General features: G+C 44.7%; 1 protein-coding gene across 3 annotated transcripts in view; it reads right to left on the bottom strand.

Annotated features, from left to right (window-relative positions):
* CWH43 (cell wall biogenesis 43 C-terminal homolog) overlaps window positions 1-17,948 on the bottom strand; it is a 54,314-nt gene extending 36,366 nt beyond the window's left edge. For all 3 annotated transcript variants that reach the window (XM_032851990.1, XM_032851983.1, XM_032851986.1), the window contains exons 1-7: window positions 17,867-17,948; window positions 15,841-16,032; window positions 11,949-12,069; window positions 11,398-11,552; window positions 8,597-8,798; window positions 7,389-7,477; window positions 2,696-2,953 (exon numbers count right to left, since the gene is read on the bottom strand). In XM_032851990.1, coding sequence (XP_032707881.1) covers window positions 2,696-2,953; window positions 7,389-7,477; window positions 8,597-8,798; window positions 11,398-11,552; window positions 11,949-12,069; window positions 15,841-16,032; window positions 17,867-17,909 — 1,060 coding nt within the window. In that variant the 5' untranslated portion in view covers window positions 17,910-17,948. The remainder of the gene's footprint in view (window positions 1-2,695; window positions 2,954-7,388; window positions 7,478-8,596; window positions 8,799-11,397; window positions 11,553-11,948; window positions 12,070-15,840; window positions 16,033-17,866) is intronic.
* Window positions 17,949-20,014: the final 2,066 nt, after the last annotated feature.

Consider the following 20,014-nt stretch of genomic DNA (forward strand, 5'->3'; position numbering starts at 1 on the left):
GGTTGGGGATTTTGCTGATTTTGCAGGGGAGGGTGGAGTACAAGAGAAAGGAGCCTTTTGAACTGCTTTGGGGGACTGAGTTTTCAGCACTGAAAAGACCTCGAATGCATCAGGCTGAGGAGTACAAGAGGAAGACAGGTAGATTCTGAATCCGGCCATGTTTGTGACTGTAATTCTGGCCTGGGGTGTTGGTCCTCATGGAGCAGACATCCGAGAAACCCTGCTGAGCCCGTTAGAGCAGGCCAAGGAAGTGGAGTTCCGTTTGGATGCATTACGATGTAACTTGTATGTAAAGTTTACATCCTTCTCAAGTCATACAATAAGAATGGAGACAGAGGTATGACTAAACAATATCTATATGAGGAAATGTCAAATAGAATTTAAACTTTGGTGGAAGGCTGGCCAAAAAAAATTATATGCAACTTGCAGGAAATGGCAGGGTAAGCCTGACAGTAAATGTATTACTAGTTTCTGATTTAATACAGATTCTCTTTAATTCAATTAAAAGCTATGCTAGGGGCACGTGGGTGGCTCAGTGGGTTAAGCCTCAACCTTTGGCTCAGGTCATGATCTCAGGGTCCTGGGATCAAGCCCCACATCGGGCTCTCTGCTCAGCAGGGACCCTGCTTCTCCTCTCTCTGCCTACTTGTGATCTCTCGCTCTCTGTGTCAAATAAATAAAATATAATCTTTAAAAAAAAAAAAAGCTATGCTGAACATTACCAACCTGCCTTAGTTTTTGTGGCTTTATCAATATGTCACTCTTACTAAAAAAAAAAAAAAAAAAAAAAAAAAAAAAAAAAAAAAGTTTCATTGTATGCAGCTATAATAAAGCCATTTCTGCAGTCCCATAAATAGCGAGAAGAAAACTGAAAAAGCGTGTCATTCATAACATTCCAAAGAAATGAACTTAGGCTTAGGATGGCTCTTACTGTTGTTCGTTTTCTCCATATGGCAGACCCCTAAGCAAGCTGGAGTAAGAAAAAAGCAGGGCATTGGACAAGAAGACAGAGCAGGACAGAGTACACACACCTGAAAGAAACCAGAAGAAATACACAGTTTGCAAAGCCAAGATTACTGCAGAGGAAATGCAGCAATGCATGTCTCTAAGTGGATGAGAGCACGGGTATTTACCAGAAATAGCAAATTCTCAGTTGTTTTTACACATTTCATATAATTCAAAGAAAAAAAAAAGCTTCCAAGTCAGCCTTTCCTGCCAGATGCCTAGCTCAGGATGTAGAGAAGTTTACGTGAAAATGTACAGTTGTTGGAAAAATACCGAGGGCCCAAGGGGGAACTACGGGTGGAATTGTAGCACTCACCCCAACTGTAATTCCGTATTTGTCTACTTTTCTGTATGGTGTTGTCCCCACTATGCTGACAGCACAGACTCTGTGTCCCTTCCATCCCTGGCGCCTGGCACTGTGCCTGGCACATGCAGGAGCCAGTAATTTTTTTAATGAATAAATGAACAAATGGGAAAATGCATTTGTTAACAAACAAGGACTGAATCCCCTATGGACATGTTCTGTCTCCTCAGTTTTTCACAATTTTTATCCTGGAAGCATTTGACATGTTTTACTCAAACTAAAATGACAGGCGACATTTGATTTGTATATGTCTGTATTCATCAGTACTTTCATCTTTTACGGAAGGCGATTTTTGAAATATTCAACTGAGCTAAGTTTATGAAATTTTCATTTTGGTACACAGTTTTTAACCACTGAAATGGAAAATATTTATTCTATGATTTGGGAATTTATCATTTATACTAAGATTCATGCATTTAAGCTATATTTTATTGGCAAAAAAAATATGGTAAATAAAAATCATAGATAGGAAACCTGGGTGGATCAGTTGGTTAAGCCTCTGCCTTCGGCTCAGGTCATGATCCCAGAGTCCTGGGATCGAGTCCTACATTGGACTCCCTGCTCAGCAGGGAGTCTGCTTCTCCCTCTGCCTGCTGTTCCCCCTGCTTGTGCTCTCTCTCTGTCGAATAAATAAATAGAATCCTTAAAAAAAAATCATAGATAAGATTTGGGGGAATCACAAAAAAGAGTCACAATTCCTTTTTATATTTATGAGCCAACACCAAAAGAGCAAGGAGCACACCATGATCGTACCTTTCCCTGACATAGCTTGTAATACAACTGTTACATAGTATTTCTTTATATCCTACCATGGATTAAATTTGGTTAAAAGGCCTTTGCCATAATAAGTATTACTGAAAACAAGAGGGGGCTGGGGAGAGAGACAAACCATAGAGACTCTTAATCTCAGGAAACAAACTGAGGGTTGCTGAGGGGTGTGGGGGGAGGGATGGGGGTGGCTGGGTGATGGACATGGGGGAGGGTATGTGCTATCATGAGTGCTGTGAATTGTGTAAGACTGATGAATCACAGACCTGTACCCCTGAAGCAAACAATACCTTATGTGTTAATTTAAAAAAAAAAAGAAAAAAACTCAGTTTAAAAAAAAAAGTATTACTGAAACTCACTGATGAACTAAATCTTTTAAGTAGCAATTTAGACATTTTTCCAGTTGTTTTATTTTTACCAAGAGACTCTATTTGAATTTAAAAAAAAAGGTAAGATCATCCTAGTTAGCTCACCAGGCACATAAAATGCTAAATCCTAGTCAGCCTGAAGGGTATTTTCAAGTAGTTACTCTAATCCAGACCTTTCAAATATACTCACCCAAAAGCACATCAGATCTCTCTCTAGCATAGACACCTCCTGGGACAAATTTAAAAGCTGTGCACCACGCACAGAAAAATATCTCTAGAAGATAAAATATCATGGCAGTGGTCATGGCTTTCCCAGGGCTCGCCCCTGAGCTAAGAAGGTGTCCAAGCACATGAGGCCATACAGACGCTGTGAAGACGGCCAGCACACAGCCAGAAACAGCGGCTGCCCCCGTGGGCAGGTACAGGAGGCCCGCAGCTGACGCTGCTCCTGTTGGTGACAGAGAGAGGAAAAGAATCAGTCAAAAAGGCAGAAGAATCTCTTCCATTTTCTAAAAAAAAGAAAGAGAGAAAGAAAGAAAGAAAGAAGGAAAGAAAGAAAGAAAGAAAGAAAGAAAGAAAGAAAGAAAGAGGTTATAGGATGACTGATATACAGCTGTTCAGATCCCAAAGGGACCTCGAGGGCATACTGGTCCAGCTGGCAGACTGAGGAGCAACAGCGGTCTCACACAGTTACGTGATTCCCTGAAGGTCACACGGCTCGTTCCTTGCAAACCTGGAGGCAGAAGGTGAGTCTAGTAATTCTCAGTCCAGAGCTATTTCTTCAGGAGGTATAGGAGGAGAGAAAAAGGCATTTTTAGGTTGTGCTAAGATCCTAATAGCAAAACAAACAAACACCCTGAAATAATCCGTAATACGAAAAATATGTCCATTGAATTTAGCCAGCCAGATCCAGGACATTAGGAAACATGGCAAGTCGGCGCGGTTTGTAGGATGTTTTTGTTAAGGAACTTTCTAACGGACTTCCCATCCGCTCAAATGCCACCGCTTGCCCTGCAATAGGTAAGTGGGCTTTCCCAAGCACATGTGCCCCAAAGAAGATGTGACCGAGATGGGATGAGTGGGTCAAGGCATTAGCAATTCTGCTATCGGTTCATTCACGACCGGACAGCCTAGTCGGTGTTGAGGGCAATGCCATCTGCTGGGTCCCCTGCGGGTAACTCATAAATGTCTGCTAGTTTGCTAAGCCCGACCTGACCGCATAACATTTCTCCCAGTTCCCATGAGATCAGTTCTGAAACAGCAGGTCAGGGTCTTACAGTACCCCACTGGGGATCCCTCAGGGTAACACCTTTCCGTCAAATGTGACATTCTACAGATGGTTCAGTCGATGTATAACCGTGACCCATCCTTCCAGGATGTCTCTAACATGATGTCCCAGTCACTGCTGGGGCAAAAACTCCAGAAAAGGAGTAGGGAGCAGGAAGTGGCTCCCGCCAGGACACCCCCCCAACCCCCACCCCGTGCTCATCCATCCAAGAGTCCCACTTGTAACACGACCGGGCAATGCTGTGGGACTGCCTTTCCCTCCCCGTCCCCACTTCAAAAAGAACATCACCCCGATGAATGCGAGAACCAGATCCCAGAGCCCTCTCCAACCCACAGAAGTTAACTCCACAGCAAGACCTTGTAATACTTAGATCTGACAATGGTTCTTTTAGTAACCAAAAAATTATTTTCTTTTGAAATCAACAAATGTAATGACGATTTACTGTAAAAATTTTTTTAGACTACAGAACTTTAAAGCAGTTAAGGATTGCCTTAAGACCAAGCCAATCACAGCCAATGCTCCTATGTATTTTTCCCTTAAGTCTTGTTCTATGTATATATAAAAGTATTTTTATGATAATGGAATCAAACCACATGTTGAGGATGATATTTTACGTTTTCTCATAACATTGTTTTTTTTTTAACATTTTTTGTGTATATATACTGTATATATACTATACTCTGGGCAAATACTCCACAGAATAAGCCACCATTTTCCTACTGTTGGCCATTTACGAAGCTTCCAACACTGTGAGGAACATCTTTTTTTGTCAGCTAATCTCTTACTCCATTTTTTATCATCTCCTTAAAATACTCTTTTAAAAAGAGACTAAAAGTACAAGTACCATGTCAAGAGATGAAAGCATTTTAAAGAGCCATTATTTATAGTCAACTGCTTATGAGAGGCTCTTTCTTTCCTCCTCTTTCCTCCTCTATCTATCTTTCCTCCAGAAACCTTGCCAAAAGTCTCACCTTGTGAACACTGCCAAAATTATTTCTTTCCAAAAATCTTTGCCAAATTAATGATGAAAACAGTATCACATTGTGAGTTTCGCTTTTCTGATGATTAGTGTGAGCGAATTTTTCCTGTTTACCAGCTTACGAGGGCTGTTTTGTTTTTTGTTTTTTGTTTTTAAGAATGAATCCTGAGTTGATATCCTCAACGAAAGACATTCTAATGACTGTTGTTTCTGTCTTACCACAAAGAATTATCTGGAGGAGAAGAAAACATCTTTTCAAATTCCCTTGACTGTCACTGCTTTTATTTTTAATTTCTATTTTTAAATGGGCTATCTATTTTTAAATCCACTACACTTGTATTTTTAAATAGGTTATAAATTCAAAATCCGAAATTCCAAAAGGTGACGAGGAGTCTCTCTGGCCCCGTCACCCACTAGACCCCCCTAGTGGAGGAAACCATTGTTAGCACTGTCTTTGTCTCTGGATTTCCACTGCCTCTGGATTTCCAGAGATCTGCTGATGGATAAAAAAAAATATGCATGTGTGTGCATTTCCGTCCCTTCTTCATACCAGTGGTGGCATTTGACACACACTGTTAATCACTCTGCCTTTTTCATTTAACTCTATATCTTAGCTGTTTTGTGTTTGAGGCTGAGTCCTTCCAAGTAATCTCCTCCAAATCTTTATATCTAAGATACGAAGCAGAATTAAGAGTAACTGAATATTCCAGTAATATTTATAATAACTAATGTGTTAGTTTTCAATAGATCAAATTTTCCATACAATAAAATCATAGGACCACTGTATATAGTACACTGGGCTCCTCTCCATGCATTTGGTACACCTGTTTTTATTTTAATAGGACTTTGATTTTAATAATTTATTTGCCACCAAGATTTAAAGCTCCCGTATCTTTGCATTTGTAAGATTCTATTGGTCACTGCCGTCATTTATTTCATGCTGAGACCCACTGGATTGCAAATTTTAACTGTACAATGAAAACAATAAGATTTATTTTTCTACACTGCTTTATGAGACGGTTTCCAGAGGTGGGTCACAGTGAAAGGGGGGCACCATTTCTAGATAATTGTGTGAGCTCCAACTTATTTCAGGTGAGCAGAGGCAGAGCTGAAGCCCGTGCATTGTGGCCCCGCTTTCCTCTTTACTGCAAAGAGCCCATTAGAAGCCTCAAATCTGCTTGCCCCTGAGGTCTTTTTAAACTGTTATTTAATACTTCAGAGAGACAGCAAAACTAGAGTAGGTCTGACTCTACTTCTCCGGGGATATAAGTATCAGCATATCACGAGAGGGTCACGATTTTTCTGTCCTTTTATGAACAGTTTATATATTTCTGGGGACCTCCGTTCTCCCATGTTTTAAATGAAACTGCCAATTCCCTGCCAGGAAGCATGTTGCTTATATCCCGTGAAGAAAAGGCACGAGATCCGTGCTGGAGAAACTTCCAGTGGGCCTCGCGTCCCTTTCCACGATGGCGTGTAGATGGAGAGGCTGTACATGTTCCCTTCAGATTCCGCATTTACGAAAGTCTCCGGCCCTTTCCTTGAGGAATCTTATGAGGCATCTCTCTGATGAGAAGGAAGCGACTTCTGTGTTCTACTCCTACACCCGTCCACAGACCCCATGTAGAATGTCTACCAGAAAATACGCATTTACTGCGAGTAGAAACAGCTCAACCTGCCTGCCAGGCTTTGCTCCTTCAGCTCCAGGAGGATGGGGACCCAGCTAAGCTTGGGAATGGAGCCATCTGTGTGGACTCCACGTATGTCTCCATGCCAGAGTGGTCCTCGGGGTGTGAAGAAAGGCTAGCCAACCCGCACCTTCTGTCCCCACGACACAGTCTCGAGCCCACACGCGGCATCCGGGAACACTCGGGATCGCCTGGTTAATGAACACGTATGGGGGCCGCTCTCCTCACAGAAACCAAAGATGCTGGTTTCCCTGTCACAGAGTGGGGAGCTGTTTATTCAACACTAAAGCTGATTCTAACCGCTCCTGCCTTTTAACAGGAAGGGAGAAGGGTGGCATGATTCAGTCACAGAAATAAAATAGAGTCATAAAAATTAAGTAGTTGCTCCTCAGATAGGATGGTCTCCATCAGTATCCTGTAATCCTACTGGGTGTGACGGGGAGGAGAGGGTCCCAGCCTTCGAATGAGCAAACGTGGACCCCGAAGCTGGGCAGAGGGGTGAGAGCTAAGGAGGGCGTTCCTGAAAACCAGAGAAGCAGGGACGCTTGGAGAGGACAGGAGGGCTGGCAGCATGGTGATGTCTGAGCGCCATCTCCTCAGCCCCGTGGGAATGCTGTTACCAACACCCGTGGCTTGTTTGGGAGATGGGGGAAGGTATAGAGGCGTCAGGTAGCAGTAGGGAGCTACAGGAGGACAGAGGCAACGGAGTAGGAGGAAGCAGGAACCTGCGGCCAGCAGCCACTGGGCCCCCTGGTGACATGTGGGTCACAGGGACAGCATTCAGCTGGTGACCGCAGCCCCGCTTGGCAACAGCACAGAATGGTATGGCCGCCTTGGCCGTCGGCTTCCACTCCGGGCGCACATGCCTGCACGGAAATCATCAGCCAGAGCGAAATGCCTGACACATCTACAGGCAAACTCCACGTACCTGTGGCCCACCAGATTAAACCGGAGCTGGGAAACCACGGACACGTTGAGAGCGTCAGTCCACTCGCCAAGCCCAGCAGAACCACACCTCTGTAAGAAAAGGACATGTTACGGGGCACGTGCCTTCGTGAACATTTCATTGTGCCAAATAGAAAAGGGAAATACATCTCCTACTTCTAGGTATATCCAAGAGACAACATGAGGGTGAAAAAAAAATCACTGAGGTCATGAGAGCCCAAACCAATATAAGATCCATGTGGAACACAGAAGTAATAGCGCCCAGACTTGAGATAAATGGGATCTTTGATCTTTCATGGTCAAGGTGAAACTCAGCAACTGAGTCTTCTCAGACTGTTAAATTCGAGTCCATATTGGCCATGTGACATTTTATGGTATTTTTAAAGATTTCATGTATTTATTTGAGAGAGAGAGCAGCATGAGATAGGGAGGAACGAGGAGGAGGGAGAGGGCCCCGCAGACCCTGTGCTGAGCTTGGAGCCCGCTGCAGACTTTCGCACCCAGGACCCTGAGACCATGACCTAAGCCCAAACAGTTATCTGAGGCCGATGTTTTAAAGGATCCTCCAATCTTTTTACAAGAAAGGCTGGGCCTGAACCCAGGAGAAAACAGGTATGCCAAAGATTAGAGAAAGGGTTAATGAGGACCAAGTACATGAACCAACACTTTAAATCAAGATCTGAGGCCTCCCCAGGTGCCCCATGGTTGGAGCAGGAACCAGAGGATGCAGAGATCCCCCTGGGCTTCCCCCCTTCCCAGAGAACACAGATCAGTGCCCAGACTGCCAGCCTGCTCTCTCTCATCAGGGCACTGTGGTCTCATCCCACCAAATGCCAAATGAGGGGTATGGAGGAGACAGGCAGGGAATGCCATACCTCCCCTGCCCCTGATATGCTCCTCCATGCAGGGATTCCTCAGATTCCCCAAGCAAGAGCTTCCAGAACCTCTTACTCAGCCATGCACACCCCTCAGCCCTCTATCTTCTGCTTTCTAGCAATCTTTCAGCACAGGGCAAACACCCTTCTGGCTCCTTCCCCGCAGTAGGCAGTAATGTCAGGCAATGTTTCTGCTGGGTCGGGAGAGTGGGATGTGACCACCTGGCTGGCACAGATCTAGCAGCTCCACAGAAGAAGTAGTTCCTCCTTCAACCATAATAGCCAATTTCTTGATCGCTGCCAAACCGAGACTCACCCAAACGGGTTAGGATCTGGCCCTGGGTGGGGGTGCCCACTCACTGCCCATCTGGAAACAAGCGAGACCTCTCCAAAAATCCAGTGGGTGAGGAACACGAGACTGCCAAAGGCAGCCCCTGCCAACCACCAGGCAGGCCGGGAGGCCACGCCGTTGGCTACCTCTCCAGGCTTTTTTCCCTCTGGTTTACAGCAGTCGCCATCTAGGATTTAAAAAAAGGGAGGGGGGGTAGTCAATTACATGTAAATTTACCCTCCACCTTTCACAGACTTTTAGCAAGTTAAGAAACGGTACCTGGCTTCAAGGATCTTATTTCAGAAGGGAGGGTGAGACATGAAACTACAATACGAAGCAGAACATGCTGAGAAGCTAGTTGGTGGGAGAGATGATTTCAGGCAGGCTAGATCAGGAATGGTTTAGAGAGAACAAGGCGGGGGCGGGGGTGGCCTGGGTGGCTCATTCGGTGAAGGGTCTGCCTTCGGCTCAGGTCATGATCCCAGAGACCTGGAATCGAGCCCCATGTCAGACTCCCTGCTTAGCGGGGAGGCTCCTTCTCCCTCTCCCTCTGCCCTTTCCTGCCACTCGTGCTCTCTCTCTCTCTCTCTCTCTCTCACTCTCTCAGAAAAAAAAATAAAAAAAAAAAAAAAAAAAAAGGAAAGAAATGCAACAAGTTATTTACTGCGAAGTTAACAGTTATGAGCCAAAATATGAAGAGAAAAAGGGACTGGTATGTTCAGGGAATACCAGGAATGTCCCGCCACAGAACAGGGCTCTCATCCAATCTGCTGTGCGACCAGAGGAACGCCAGTTTGCTGACGAAGCAGTAACTGTTCCCAGCCTTTGATAGGAAGTCATTCCAGCCGGAGGTAAGCTTCATTACTAGTCCCATTTTACAGATTAGAAAACTGAGGCCCAGAGAGAATAAGCAACTTGTCCGAGCTCGTACTGCTGGTAAAGAGAGCTTAGGCAGACTGGTTCCTGGGCCTCTGTGCCTAACTGCACCAGATTTCATGGGACTCTTTGACCAAGAGGTCTCATTTCATCGCACCAATGACTTCACGTACAAAAACGTAAGACCTAGACAAAATGCCAGCAGAAGAATTTCTCTGCAGGAATGGACGGCCTGTTGGACAAATGCTTCATGATTCCGTGAAGCTCTCCGCATGGTAGAAGAAAGCCTCGGGGTCTGTCTGTGGGGCTCGCAGCTGGATTTCACAAGGAGGAGACAAGCCCTTCTACTAAGGAAAGAGTCAGAGGAAGGGGAAGAGAGCAGGGAGCCTCAGGGATGATGGGGAGGGCAGTGAAGATGCAGGAGGCCAGGACCTAGAGACTAAGCAGTCTTTAGGAAAGGAGAGACTTAAACTCAATTTGCTATGTCTGTCACCACGGTGTCCTCTGGTGCGGGACTCCTCCCCCGGGACCCAGCAAATCTTCGATAAAACTACAAAAATGCCTGGTCTGAGCTGATCCTGGGGGAAAAGAGGTGAGGAGTTTGGAGTTTTGTAAACGAGGCCCAGGACATGAGTAGGAAGAAACCAACAACTGGGTCACATAAATTTACAACCGGTGAGAAAGAAGAAAACTCAAGTCAGGAAATGTAAGCGATACCCGGGCGTTCAGATCCTTATCAGGCTGTACCTGTGAAATGTGCTTGCTGGAGCTGCCACCTTTAGATGTTAGTGTTTTATAAAACGTAAAGCTTGTATTAGGCGCCAGACCATGTTCTAAACGTTCTAACTAATATTAATGTCACTTGACCAATTTGCTTGCCTGATACCCCCCTGGTTTCATGCCCAAACTGGGGCCAAAGAGGGATTATACTAGCACTTTGTTCATGGTGAGCCAAAACCCTCTAAACTTCCATTAATCTGTGAGATTTCTCCTTGTATTGACAAAAGAACAGTGACTCACTGAGATGGACCCAAAAAGCCCCGGGGAAGGTTAACCAGAATCTAGTAACACTTCTCCGTTCTCTTGAGGCGGATCTCAAGTTAGCATATGCCGCAAACATCCAAGTCGGCTATGGGTATGTCTGAGAAAGTCAGTGCCAGAGAGAGACAAGCGATTTGAAAGGCCGTGTAAATAAGCAAGCTTTCTTTTTCTTTTCAAACTTCAGACTTGGAGCTTAAACGTCTTCAGACTCCCGGGATGCCTGGCTCTCAATTTTGGATCGTGATCTCTGGATCCTGGGATCAAGCTCCTTGTTGGGCTCCCTGCTCAGCAGGGAATCTGCTCATCTCCCTCTTCCCTCCCTCTTGTCTGCCCCTCCCCCTGCTCGCTTGCGCACTCTCTCTCTCTCTCAAATAAATAAATCTGAAAATACATATGTATCTTCAGACTCCCAGAAAAAAAAAAGACACAAAACACAAAAAACCCAGATAGTTCTCCCAGCCCCTGCTCACAACCAAATTCTCATAGTGTTAGAGATATACTGGGGTCAGTACGGAAGAGGAGAGATGAAGGGTCTCATCCTAGAAAGCCCTGTCTAGGGAGTAAAGGGAGAAAGACAGAGCTGAAAGCCAGCTGGGAGTCTGAGGCCTGGTTTACCCTCCCATTCCACACTCATAAGAGCCAGAAATTTTCACCCTCTGTTCCGGCAAGGAAAAGGTGCCTTTTGCTTAGGTAACACCCCACTGGCCCTGCCGGTTACCGTTTCAGAGGAAGAGAACATTGAAATGGAGATATAGTGCAGAAAGACTTTTTATCTTTTCAAGATGTGCTGCATTCAGATAAGAAAAGTAAACTATGCAAGAGAGCAAATTCCTTAAAAAAAAAAACAAAAAACCTGAACGTATACTGACCTGTGTAAATGCGGTCAAGTGTGGCTATGGTACTTAATGTCAGTATCACTCTGTTGGACATCTGATAACTCCAGATTGGGTTTAGTGAAGTGTACCAGATGCGGAGAACAAGAAGAAGAATCTGTCCTAAAATGAATCCCCAGATTCTGAGGTACCTGTAGATAGAAAAATATATTTAACAACTTCTTCTGTGGTTTCAGTGTACTATGTTCATAGCGAACATCATAATTCAGAGCATGAGTATATGAAATAGTCCAGTTGGTAATTTGCAGTAAGGAACATGCTCTTGGTCTTTATAGGCAGCTTGTTATAATTCCTTAATTCTCAAAACAGGATGGAGACTGACAGCAAGCATTCCCATCCTGATTTTGTGAAAAAGGAAAAAAAAAAAGAGAGAAAGAGAGAGAGAGAGAGACTTCTACAAGCCATATGCAAAGTAAATACTATTACTTGGGTCTCCGGCTCCCAACTTCCCGCTTGGTAAGTGATCACACATGTTTGTCTACAGGCATAAGAGACGAACCTCTGTCCATAGATAGAAGATGCCATACCTTTGCAAGCCACTTCCTGTCCACCATGTCACAGCATGGACAATCAGCGAGGAAGACACGCCAAGTGCAAGGACCACCAGCCGAACCCTGGCATTTGGAGCCTGGAAGGAGGTGATGCTGCCTACAGACAAACGAAGGGGAGATCAACCTTTCTGGCAAATGCGCGTTGGAACTCCATGATCTGCATTTGCTAACTGCCATGTCTGGCACCATCTTTATACTCGGGAAGATCAAGTTAATAAACAACTGTGTGTATACATCTTTAAAAAAAATCTTTGCGATGTCATTCGTAACATAAAATCCACTATGCTAAAGTGGACAATTCAGTGGTTTCTAATGTATTCACGAAGCTGTACAACTATGACCACTAATTCCAGAATATTGTCACCACCCCAGAAAGAAATCTATACCCATTAGCAGTCCCTCTTTTCTCCTCCTTCCTACCGTCCCAGCCCCTGGCAATCATTAATCTACTTCCTGTCTGTCTGGATTTTTCCCACTCTGAGCATTTCGGATAACGGAATCATATAATGTGTAGCCTTCTGTGGAGGGCATCTTTCCCTGAGCATAAGGTTTTCAAGGCTTATCGATACAGTAGCGTGTATCAGTGTTTTGTTCCTTTTCACAGCTGAATAATACTCCACGGCATGGATATACTGCATTTTGTTCATCCATTCGTCGGATATGGGCATTTGCATTGTTTCCATTCTTTGGCTACTAAGAATAATGTTGCCATAAACATGTGTGAGCATAAACTAACTTAATAGTTAAGTACACAATAATTCATTTAAAATAATTGGAGGCATCAGAGGTGATAGCATGTACCATCTCTGTAGTTATACAAAGATACTTTGGGACTCTTTAAAAACAAAGTTGTTTCATTTCCTTAAGAAGCATGTGAAGGGAGTTTTAAAGTAAACCGTGGCTTACGGCAGCCTCTGTTCAGCCTCGGCAAAGCTCAGGGGCAACTCAGAAGAGGACATAGCCGCACCTGTCTCTTTACCCTCAACTCTACATCACTCTCCTACCTCCTCTGTTTTCTCAAATTTAATTCGAGCTCTGTTCAAGGTGATGGGTCTTCACAGAGGAAAAGCACCCCAGACACCATACCTACTACAAGCTTAGTAATATCACATCCCTCACAGCGACCAGAAGTTACTGGGCCAGAAGTGGACTCACATAATAAAAAACGACCCCCCATAACTCTCAGGGGGTGGGCTTTGTGGGTGAAGCTGGCACAGGCAGCACTGAGCCAAGGCAACCGAGGAAGGCCCACTGAGGAGACCATCCCCAGAAAGCCAACCGAGGAGTGTGATGAGAAAATGAAAGTTGCAACACAGTAACTCATGAAAGGAGACTGTGACCCCCAGGCAGTTTAACTCAGTTACTAGACACTCCATTCGGGGTAGAACATTTCATTTCTATTATTTCTGGAGCTGAAATTTGCACAGTCATTTGACAGGTCCTTCCATTCCTATGGACACTATCTTCATAAAGGGTGCATCTTTCAGTGGTCTTACCCACTGTTCTTTCTGAGCCTGGGATCCTGAAAAGCCAGAGATCTGCAGCCTCGTAGGGACCCATAGAAACTCACTGCACTTGGGGTACCTGGGTGGCTCAGTGGGTTAAAGCCTCTGCCTTCGACTCTGGTCATGATCCCAGGGTCCTGGGATTGAGCCCCACGTTGGGCTCTCTGCTCTGCGGGGAGCCTGCTTCCCCATCTCTCTGCCTGCCTCTCTGCCTACTTGTGATCTCTCTGTCAAATAAATAAATAAAATCTTTAAAAAAAAAAAAAAGAAAGAAAGAAAGAAACTCACTGCACTTAACCTTGTTCTGCTTTCTTCAGTGAATGGCCCACAGAAAAGCAGAGGCAATTCCCTAGTAATTCCTGCCACTGTTTCTGTAAAAAAAGAGTCAAATGACTGTTTCCGGAGAAAAGGAGTATACAGCATGGTTCGTGCACAAATGCCACTTGGAAAAGTCAGAGAAACCAACTGCATCATAACAGAGGCGCAAGACATCCAGAATTCTCAGCCACAGAGCCAAGTGGACTGGAGTCTGCTGTTTTTGTTTTCTAAACCTTCTCTCCCATGACTCCTCCTTCTTTCATTTTTACTACCAGTACTTCTTCAAGGACTCTCAACATCCCTTAATATGAATACTCTCAAGTCTTTGTGATAGTAAGTGTACATTTAAAATTTTTCATTGTTCTGCTTCTCCCTCTTCCTCTGCCCCTCCCCCTCCATGTATGCTGTGTGCCTGGCTTTCTCTCAAATAAATAAATTTTTAAAAAAAATTTTAAGGAAAAAAAGGGGGGGCACCTGAGTAGCTCAGTTGCTTAGCCATCTGCTTTCAGCTCAGGTCATGATCTCAGGGTCCTGGGATCAAACCCCACAGCAGGCTCCCTGCTCAGCAGAGAGTCTGCTTCTCCCTCTACCCCTCCCCCTCTGCTTGTACTTTCTCTCTCTCAAATAAATAAATAATCTTTAAAATTTTTAATTGCTAAAAAAGCTCACAATTTTTCATTGCTAATTTTTTGGCACTGTAACATACTCATATTCAGAATTCCGAAGACACAAAAGGTATATATTGCAAAGTTTCCCTTACATGCCTATGTCTAGCTAGATACCATATTCAAACAACTAACATGCTATCAGCTTTTTTTTTCTAGAAGTATTAATCCTTCTAGAGCTTCTTAATGCATGTTCAATTAGATACTAAATATATTTCCATCTCAACTTTCTTACACAGATGTTAGTACTCTGCACAGTTTAGTGCTTCCTTTTTTTCCCCACTTAATATATTTTAAAGAACATCCCATTTCCTTACAAAAATGATGTTTTCTTCTTTTACACAGATGCACAGTATTCTATAGTATTCCAAGTTTCAAAACCATAATTTACTTAACCTATCCCATTTAATGACGTTTAGGTTATTTCTAATCTTGTGATTGTAAATATTGCTGCAATGATCAAATAATCTTGTATTTTTATGATTTTAACATATATGTGAGTGTATCTGCAGGATATATTCCTAGCATTGGAGTTGCTGGGCAAAAGAATATATATATATATATATATATATATATATATATATATATTCATGTATATATATATACACACACACACATATATATCTGTAATTTGGCTAAATGCTGCTAAATTATCTCTGCAGAACTTGTGCCAATTTATATTCCCACCAGCAATGTCCAAGTGCCTACTTTCCCATCCTTACAATACAGTGTTCCTCAACTTTCCTCTTTGACAATCCAGTATGTGCAACTACATACAAATACGTACATATGTGAGTGTGTGTTTCATATGCCACATGTTTTAGTATTTTTTAAGAACCAATTATACTTCCTTTTCAGTAAACTGGTCATATTCTTTGTTATCTATTGAGTTGCTAGTCCTTTTTGTTGTTGATTTATAAAAACTCTATATGTTAGTGAAATTAGCCCTTGACTAAATGAATTGCACATATCTTTCCTAAATTGTTGTTTGACTTTACTTACTACAGTGTTCATCATGCATAATTTTCCTATTTTCATGCAGGAGCATTCAACAATCTGTAATGGTTTCTGAGTTTTGTGTTGTAGTTGGAGAAAGAACACAAAATTTTCAAGAACTGAAGTGTTCTCCCTCTTCATTTCAGTGATTTTTAGGCTTTTCCAATCTGACAGAAAAAGTTAGAAATATAAGAGGCATGGACCCTTGGTCTAGCATTCCAATTCCACTAAAACTCTTTAAGGTAGTAGTAAGAGAAAGAGGAATCTTGTTTCATTTAATTATTTAGCATTCAAAGAACAGTCTACATATTTTCACTTGATTTTTGACATCAACAACAACAACAACAACAACAAAAATCTTAAAGAAGCGCTTTTAAATCTTACCCACAGTAATGATCCGCAACAGGATTAGCATCCACTTCTTGTTAACCAATTTCCAGAAAGGAGGAAATACTAGGAATACTGGAGAAAGAAACGCTATGCCAAAACCTTCAAGACCAGTGAGTTCCAGAGTTTGCAGGGGAAAGTAATAGATCATCGGTCCCAAGCCATGGCAGAGAGACCAAGAAACATACCCTAGGGGCAAACAAACAAACAAACAAACACATGTTTTAAAGGACAAGTGCAAAGGCGTTCTTGTTTCCCACAGTAGCTCTGCCCCTCCACCCCCTCCACCATAACTGCTCTGGCCGACCTACCCCCCCCCTCACAATTCTGACCTTAACCTGGTTCCACTACAGAATTCCTCCCCCTCCCCCATCAGAAAGAGAATGTCCCAGGATAAGAATGGGTTCTGATGTTGTGAGTCCCGTGACACCCCTTATTTACTCCTTTAACCTTGTTCGCACTCCCAGAGGTCATCCCTTTCTTAAAACCTCTTCATCTGGACCATCTGGGTTGAACTGGATGTTCTGTTAGAACCCTAGTTGAAAAAAATGTCTTTACCTATGTCAACCCTTCTATAAAAAGCAATATCGTGAAAATCAAAAAGAGGAACAAACAGGGGTGCCTGGATGGTTCAGTTGGGGGAGCATGCCATTCTTGATCTCTGGGTGTGGTTTCAAGCCCCATGTTGGGTGTAGAGATTATGGGGGGGGGGAGCAAACAAAAGAAAAAGAAGCATGACCTCCTCCTTTCCTCCCACTCCAGAGTGCACCCAAAAGCAGGTTAGTTAGGCAACATATTCTTGTAAGTAGACTTTTTTAAACCTAAACTTAGGAGAAAGTGCAGGGTAACTGAAATACCAAGATCTGACTCAGGCTCACCTCTGCCCACTACTGACTGCATAATCTTCGTAATGATAATTAACTAATGGGAACTTCCCATGTGCCAGCGTCTGTGCTAAGTATTTCCAGAGATCATCTCTTTAGGTCCTCATCCAACTCCTGTCCTATGAAATGGACTCTTTTTACTCCCCTCTTACAAATGTAAAAACAGCAAAAATGTCTGAGATTCAGAAAGTAATCGCCAAGATCAAAACGGTAGCACATGGCAGAGTGAACCTAAACCCGTCCCAAAGGCAGCCATCTAACCATCGGGAGTGGTTAACCTCCCCACGAACGTCCCAGCCTTCCTTTCTTCATCAGCAAAATAGCTCTGTTAGCCACCTCACAGGCTTGTGAGGATTACCTGAGATCAAGTACTAAGAGTACCTAGCACCCTAGGTACTAACTAAATGTAATTCATTTCACATTGCTGTACTAAGATACATTCGGAGCCAGGGAAAAGTTGGGGCGGGGGGCGCTTCTGAATTATTAGCAGCTCCCAGAAAATCAAGTTTTTAGGCAGGTGCCCCTCCTAAGCCAAAAGAATGTTTCATAGTGAACAGCGAGATTATAGCATTCTCCCAAACGTTAGGCTGGGAATTTTTATTTTAATCATACAAGTCGGACAGAATTACACCAATAATTGTTCTCGGGACTTTTTGCAAAGCTGCTAAGCGCGCACACAGGACTCGAGTTCGATGCCCAGCCGTGAGCTGTGCTCACCTCACGCCGCCGGGGGACACGGGGGGCCCCTTTCCTTCAGAAAGTTAAGATCCAGTACTGAAGTTTATTCATTTAAATTAAAGGTTGGGGGGGGGGGGGGGGGGCTGTACCAGCAGCGCCGGTTCAAGGCCTCCACGTGGGGAACTGGGCGCGATCCCAGGGTGGCGTGGGAGCTCGGAAGCACCATATTCCCGAGGAATCCTCCTCGGCTTCCCAGCCGCAGTCTGAGTCTTGTCTTTTTTTTTTTTTTTTTTTTTAACTTTGGTAGCAAGAGTTCCCAGCGGACGTCTCTATTTGGGGCGCGGGGCGCGGGGCGCGCTCCCCCCTCCCGGAGCCCAGCCCCCGGGGGTCCCAGCACCGCGGCTCCGGGCGCGTAGGGAGCGCGCCGCCCGGACCGCGCGCCCGGGGCTGCCTCGGCTTACCCAGCAGGCTCTCCAGGAGGATCTCGCGCCACAGCCAGGGCATGGCCGCGACGTGGAGCCGCGCTTCCTCAGCAGCAGCACGCGCCCGCCCCCCGCGCACACCCGGCGCCCCGCGCCAGCCGCCGCGTGGTCTGGAGCTGGGTCCGCGCGCCCGCGCCCTCGCCTAGCCGGCCGCCCCGCACCGGCCCGCGCGGCCAGCCGAGCCCGGGCGAGGGTGGGGCCGCCGGGAGTCCGCCTCCGCGCACCACACCCAGCCCAGCCTGCCCGGGCCCGCGCCACCTGCGCGCTCCGGCGCCCTAACCCCCGGCCCCGCGACGGCTCCCGGCGGGCTCGCGTGGGCCTCGTACCCCGCCGTCGGGCAAGACCCAGGGCTCCCGGCCCGGCCGCGGAGCAGCCCGGGGAGGGAGCGCTGCAGACCCCCGGGAGGGCGGGAGCCGGCGCAGCGGCGGGCCCGAGGTGCCGGGTTTAAACCGAGGCGCACGGATGTGCGCTGACGAGGGGACGGCTGGACGGGAGGGGACCTGCAGGACGGGCGCGCGCGCTCTGGGCCGACAGGTGCCGACAGGTCCTCGGCGATCTTAAGGCTTGGGCGACGCTCGGGAGGCGGGCGGCTCCCCAGAGCGCGCTACTCCCTCTCAGCCCGGTGGTGAACAAATTGCGCTCTAGAAGGGTGGTCCAAAAATTCTAGAGGCTCCAGCATTTTCTGTGGCTTTTAGAGACGCCGCAACCCTTGCACAGGGGAGAGAAGACAACTGATGTGGTGCGCGGAAACTCTGCCCTCCTCAACGTCATGATTAACGCCGTTTGCGAGCGCCCATCCCTAAGCAGAGAGGCAGAGAAGGTCTAATTAACGATGGAGCCTGAGGACTAGGCCGGTTGTTTCTCGCTCAAATAATACCACACCCCAGAATGTCTTGGGAAAATTTTTTGAACCTTCTCAAAGCAGTTTATTTCAATTCGCTTTAGTTCCTTCGAAGACTTTATCACTTATCACTCTTGGAAAGTTTGTTCTGAAAGGAAATAATGATGAGTCGCCTAAAAGTGTAAGAATCTTTTAAGAGCAATTGTTGTTGTAAGTCTGTATCAGTTTTGGGCAAAGAGATCCTAACCACTTAGTTAATTAGTAGTACTCTGTCACAAGGGTAGCATATAGATCAATGAAACAGAACCAAGAGTTCTGAAATAAACTCCTTTGGGGTCAGATGATTTTCAACAAGTTTGCCAAGACAATTTCCTGGAGGTTAAAGGATGGTCTTCAACAGATGGTTCTAGAACAATTGGATATCCCTCTGAAAAAGAATAAAGTAGGACCCCTATCTCACACAATATGCAAAAACTATTCTAAATAGACCAAAGACCTAACTGTAAGACATAAAACTATAAAACTCCGAGAAGAAAACATAGGAGTAAATCTTCAGGGTCTTTGGTTGGGCAGTGAATTCTTAGAAATGACACCCAAAGCCCAAGTGAGAAAAGACAGAAGAGAGCCTCATCAACATTAAAAGCTCTGTGATTTAAAGAACACTATCAAGAAGGTAAAAAAAAAAAACAAAAACAAAAACAAAAAACAAAAACCAACCAACCAAAAAACAATGCACATACTGTGAGACAGTATTTTCAAATTGTATGTCTGGTAAAGAGTGGCTGTCCAGAATATGCATTAAAAAATATGAGTCAACAATAACAAATGACCCAATTTAAAGATGAACAAGAGATCTGATAGACCTTTTTCCACAGAACCTATACAAGTAGCCAATAAGCACAGGCAAGGAAAATTCAAATCATTTCACTAGGGAAATGCAAATCAAAAGCACAATGAGATACCACTTCACACTCACTAAGATGGTTATAATTAAAAAAAATCATAAAATCACAAGTGTTGGCAAAGATTTGGAGAAAGTAGAACTCTTCTACATTGTTGGTGGGAATGTAAAACGGTGCAGCTACTTTGGAAAATAGTCTGGTCATTCCTCAAATGATTAAACACTAAGTTGCTATATGATCAAACAATATTCCTGGGTTAAGTATAAGTATATATACCCAAGGGAAATGAAAACATGCAGAATTTGTACACAAGTGTTCATACAACAATATTTATAATAGGCAGAACGTGGGAACAACCCAAATGTGCAAAAATGATGGATAGAT

This window comes from Lontra canadensis, unplaced genomic scaffold (assembly GCF_010015895.1).
Source record: "Lontra canadensis isolate GAN:19392208 unplaced genomic scaffold, GSC_riverotter_1.0 scaffold1, whole genome shotgun sequence".
Classification (NCBI taxonomy): Eukaryota; Metazoa; Chordata; class Mammalia; order Carnivora; family Mustelidae; genus Lontra; species Lontra canadensis.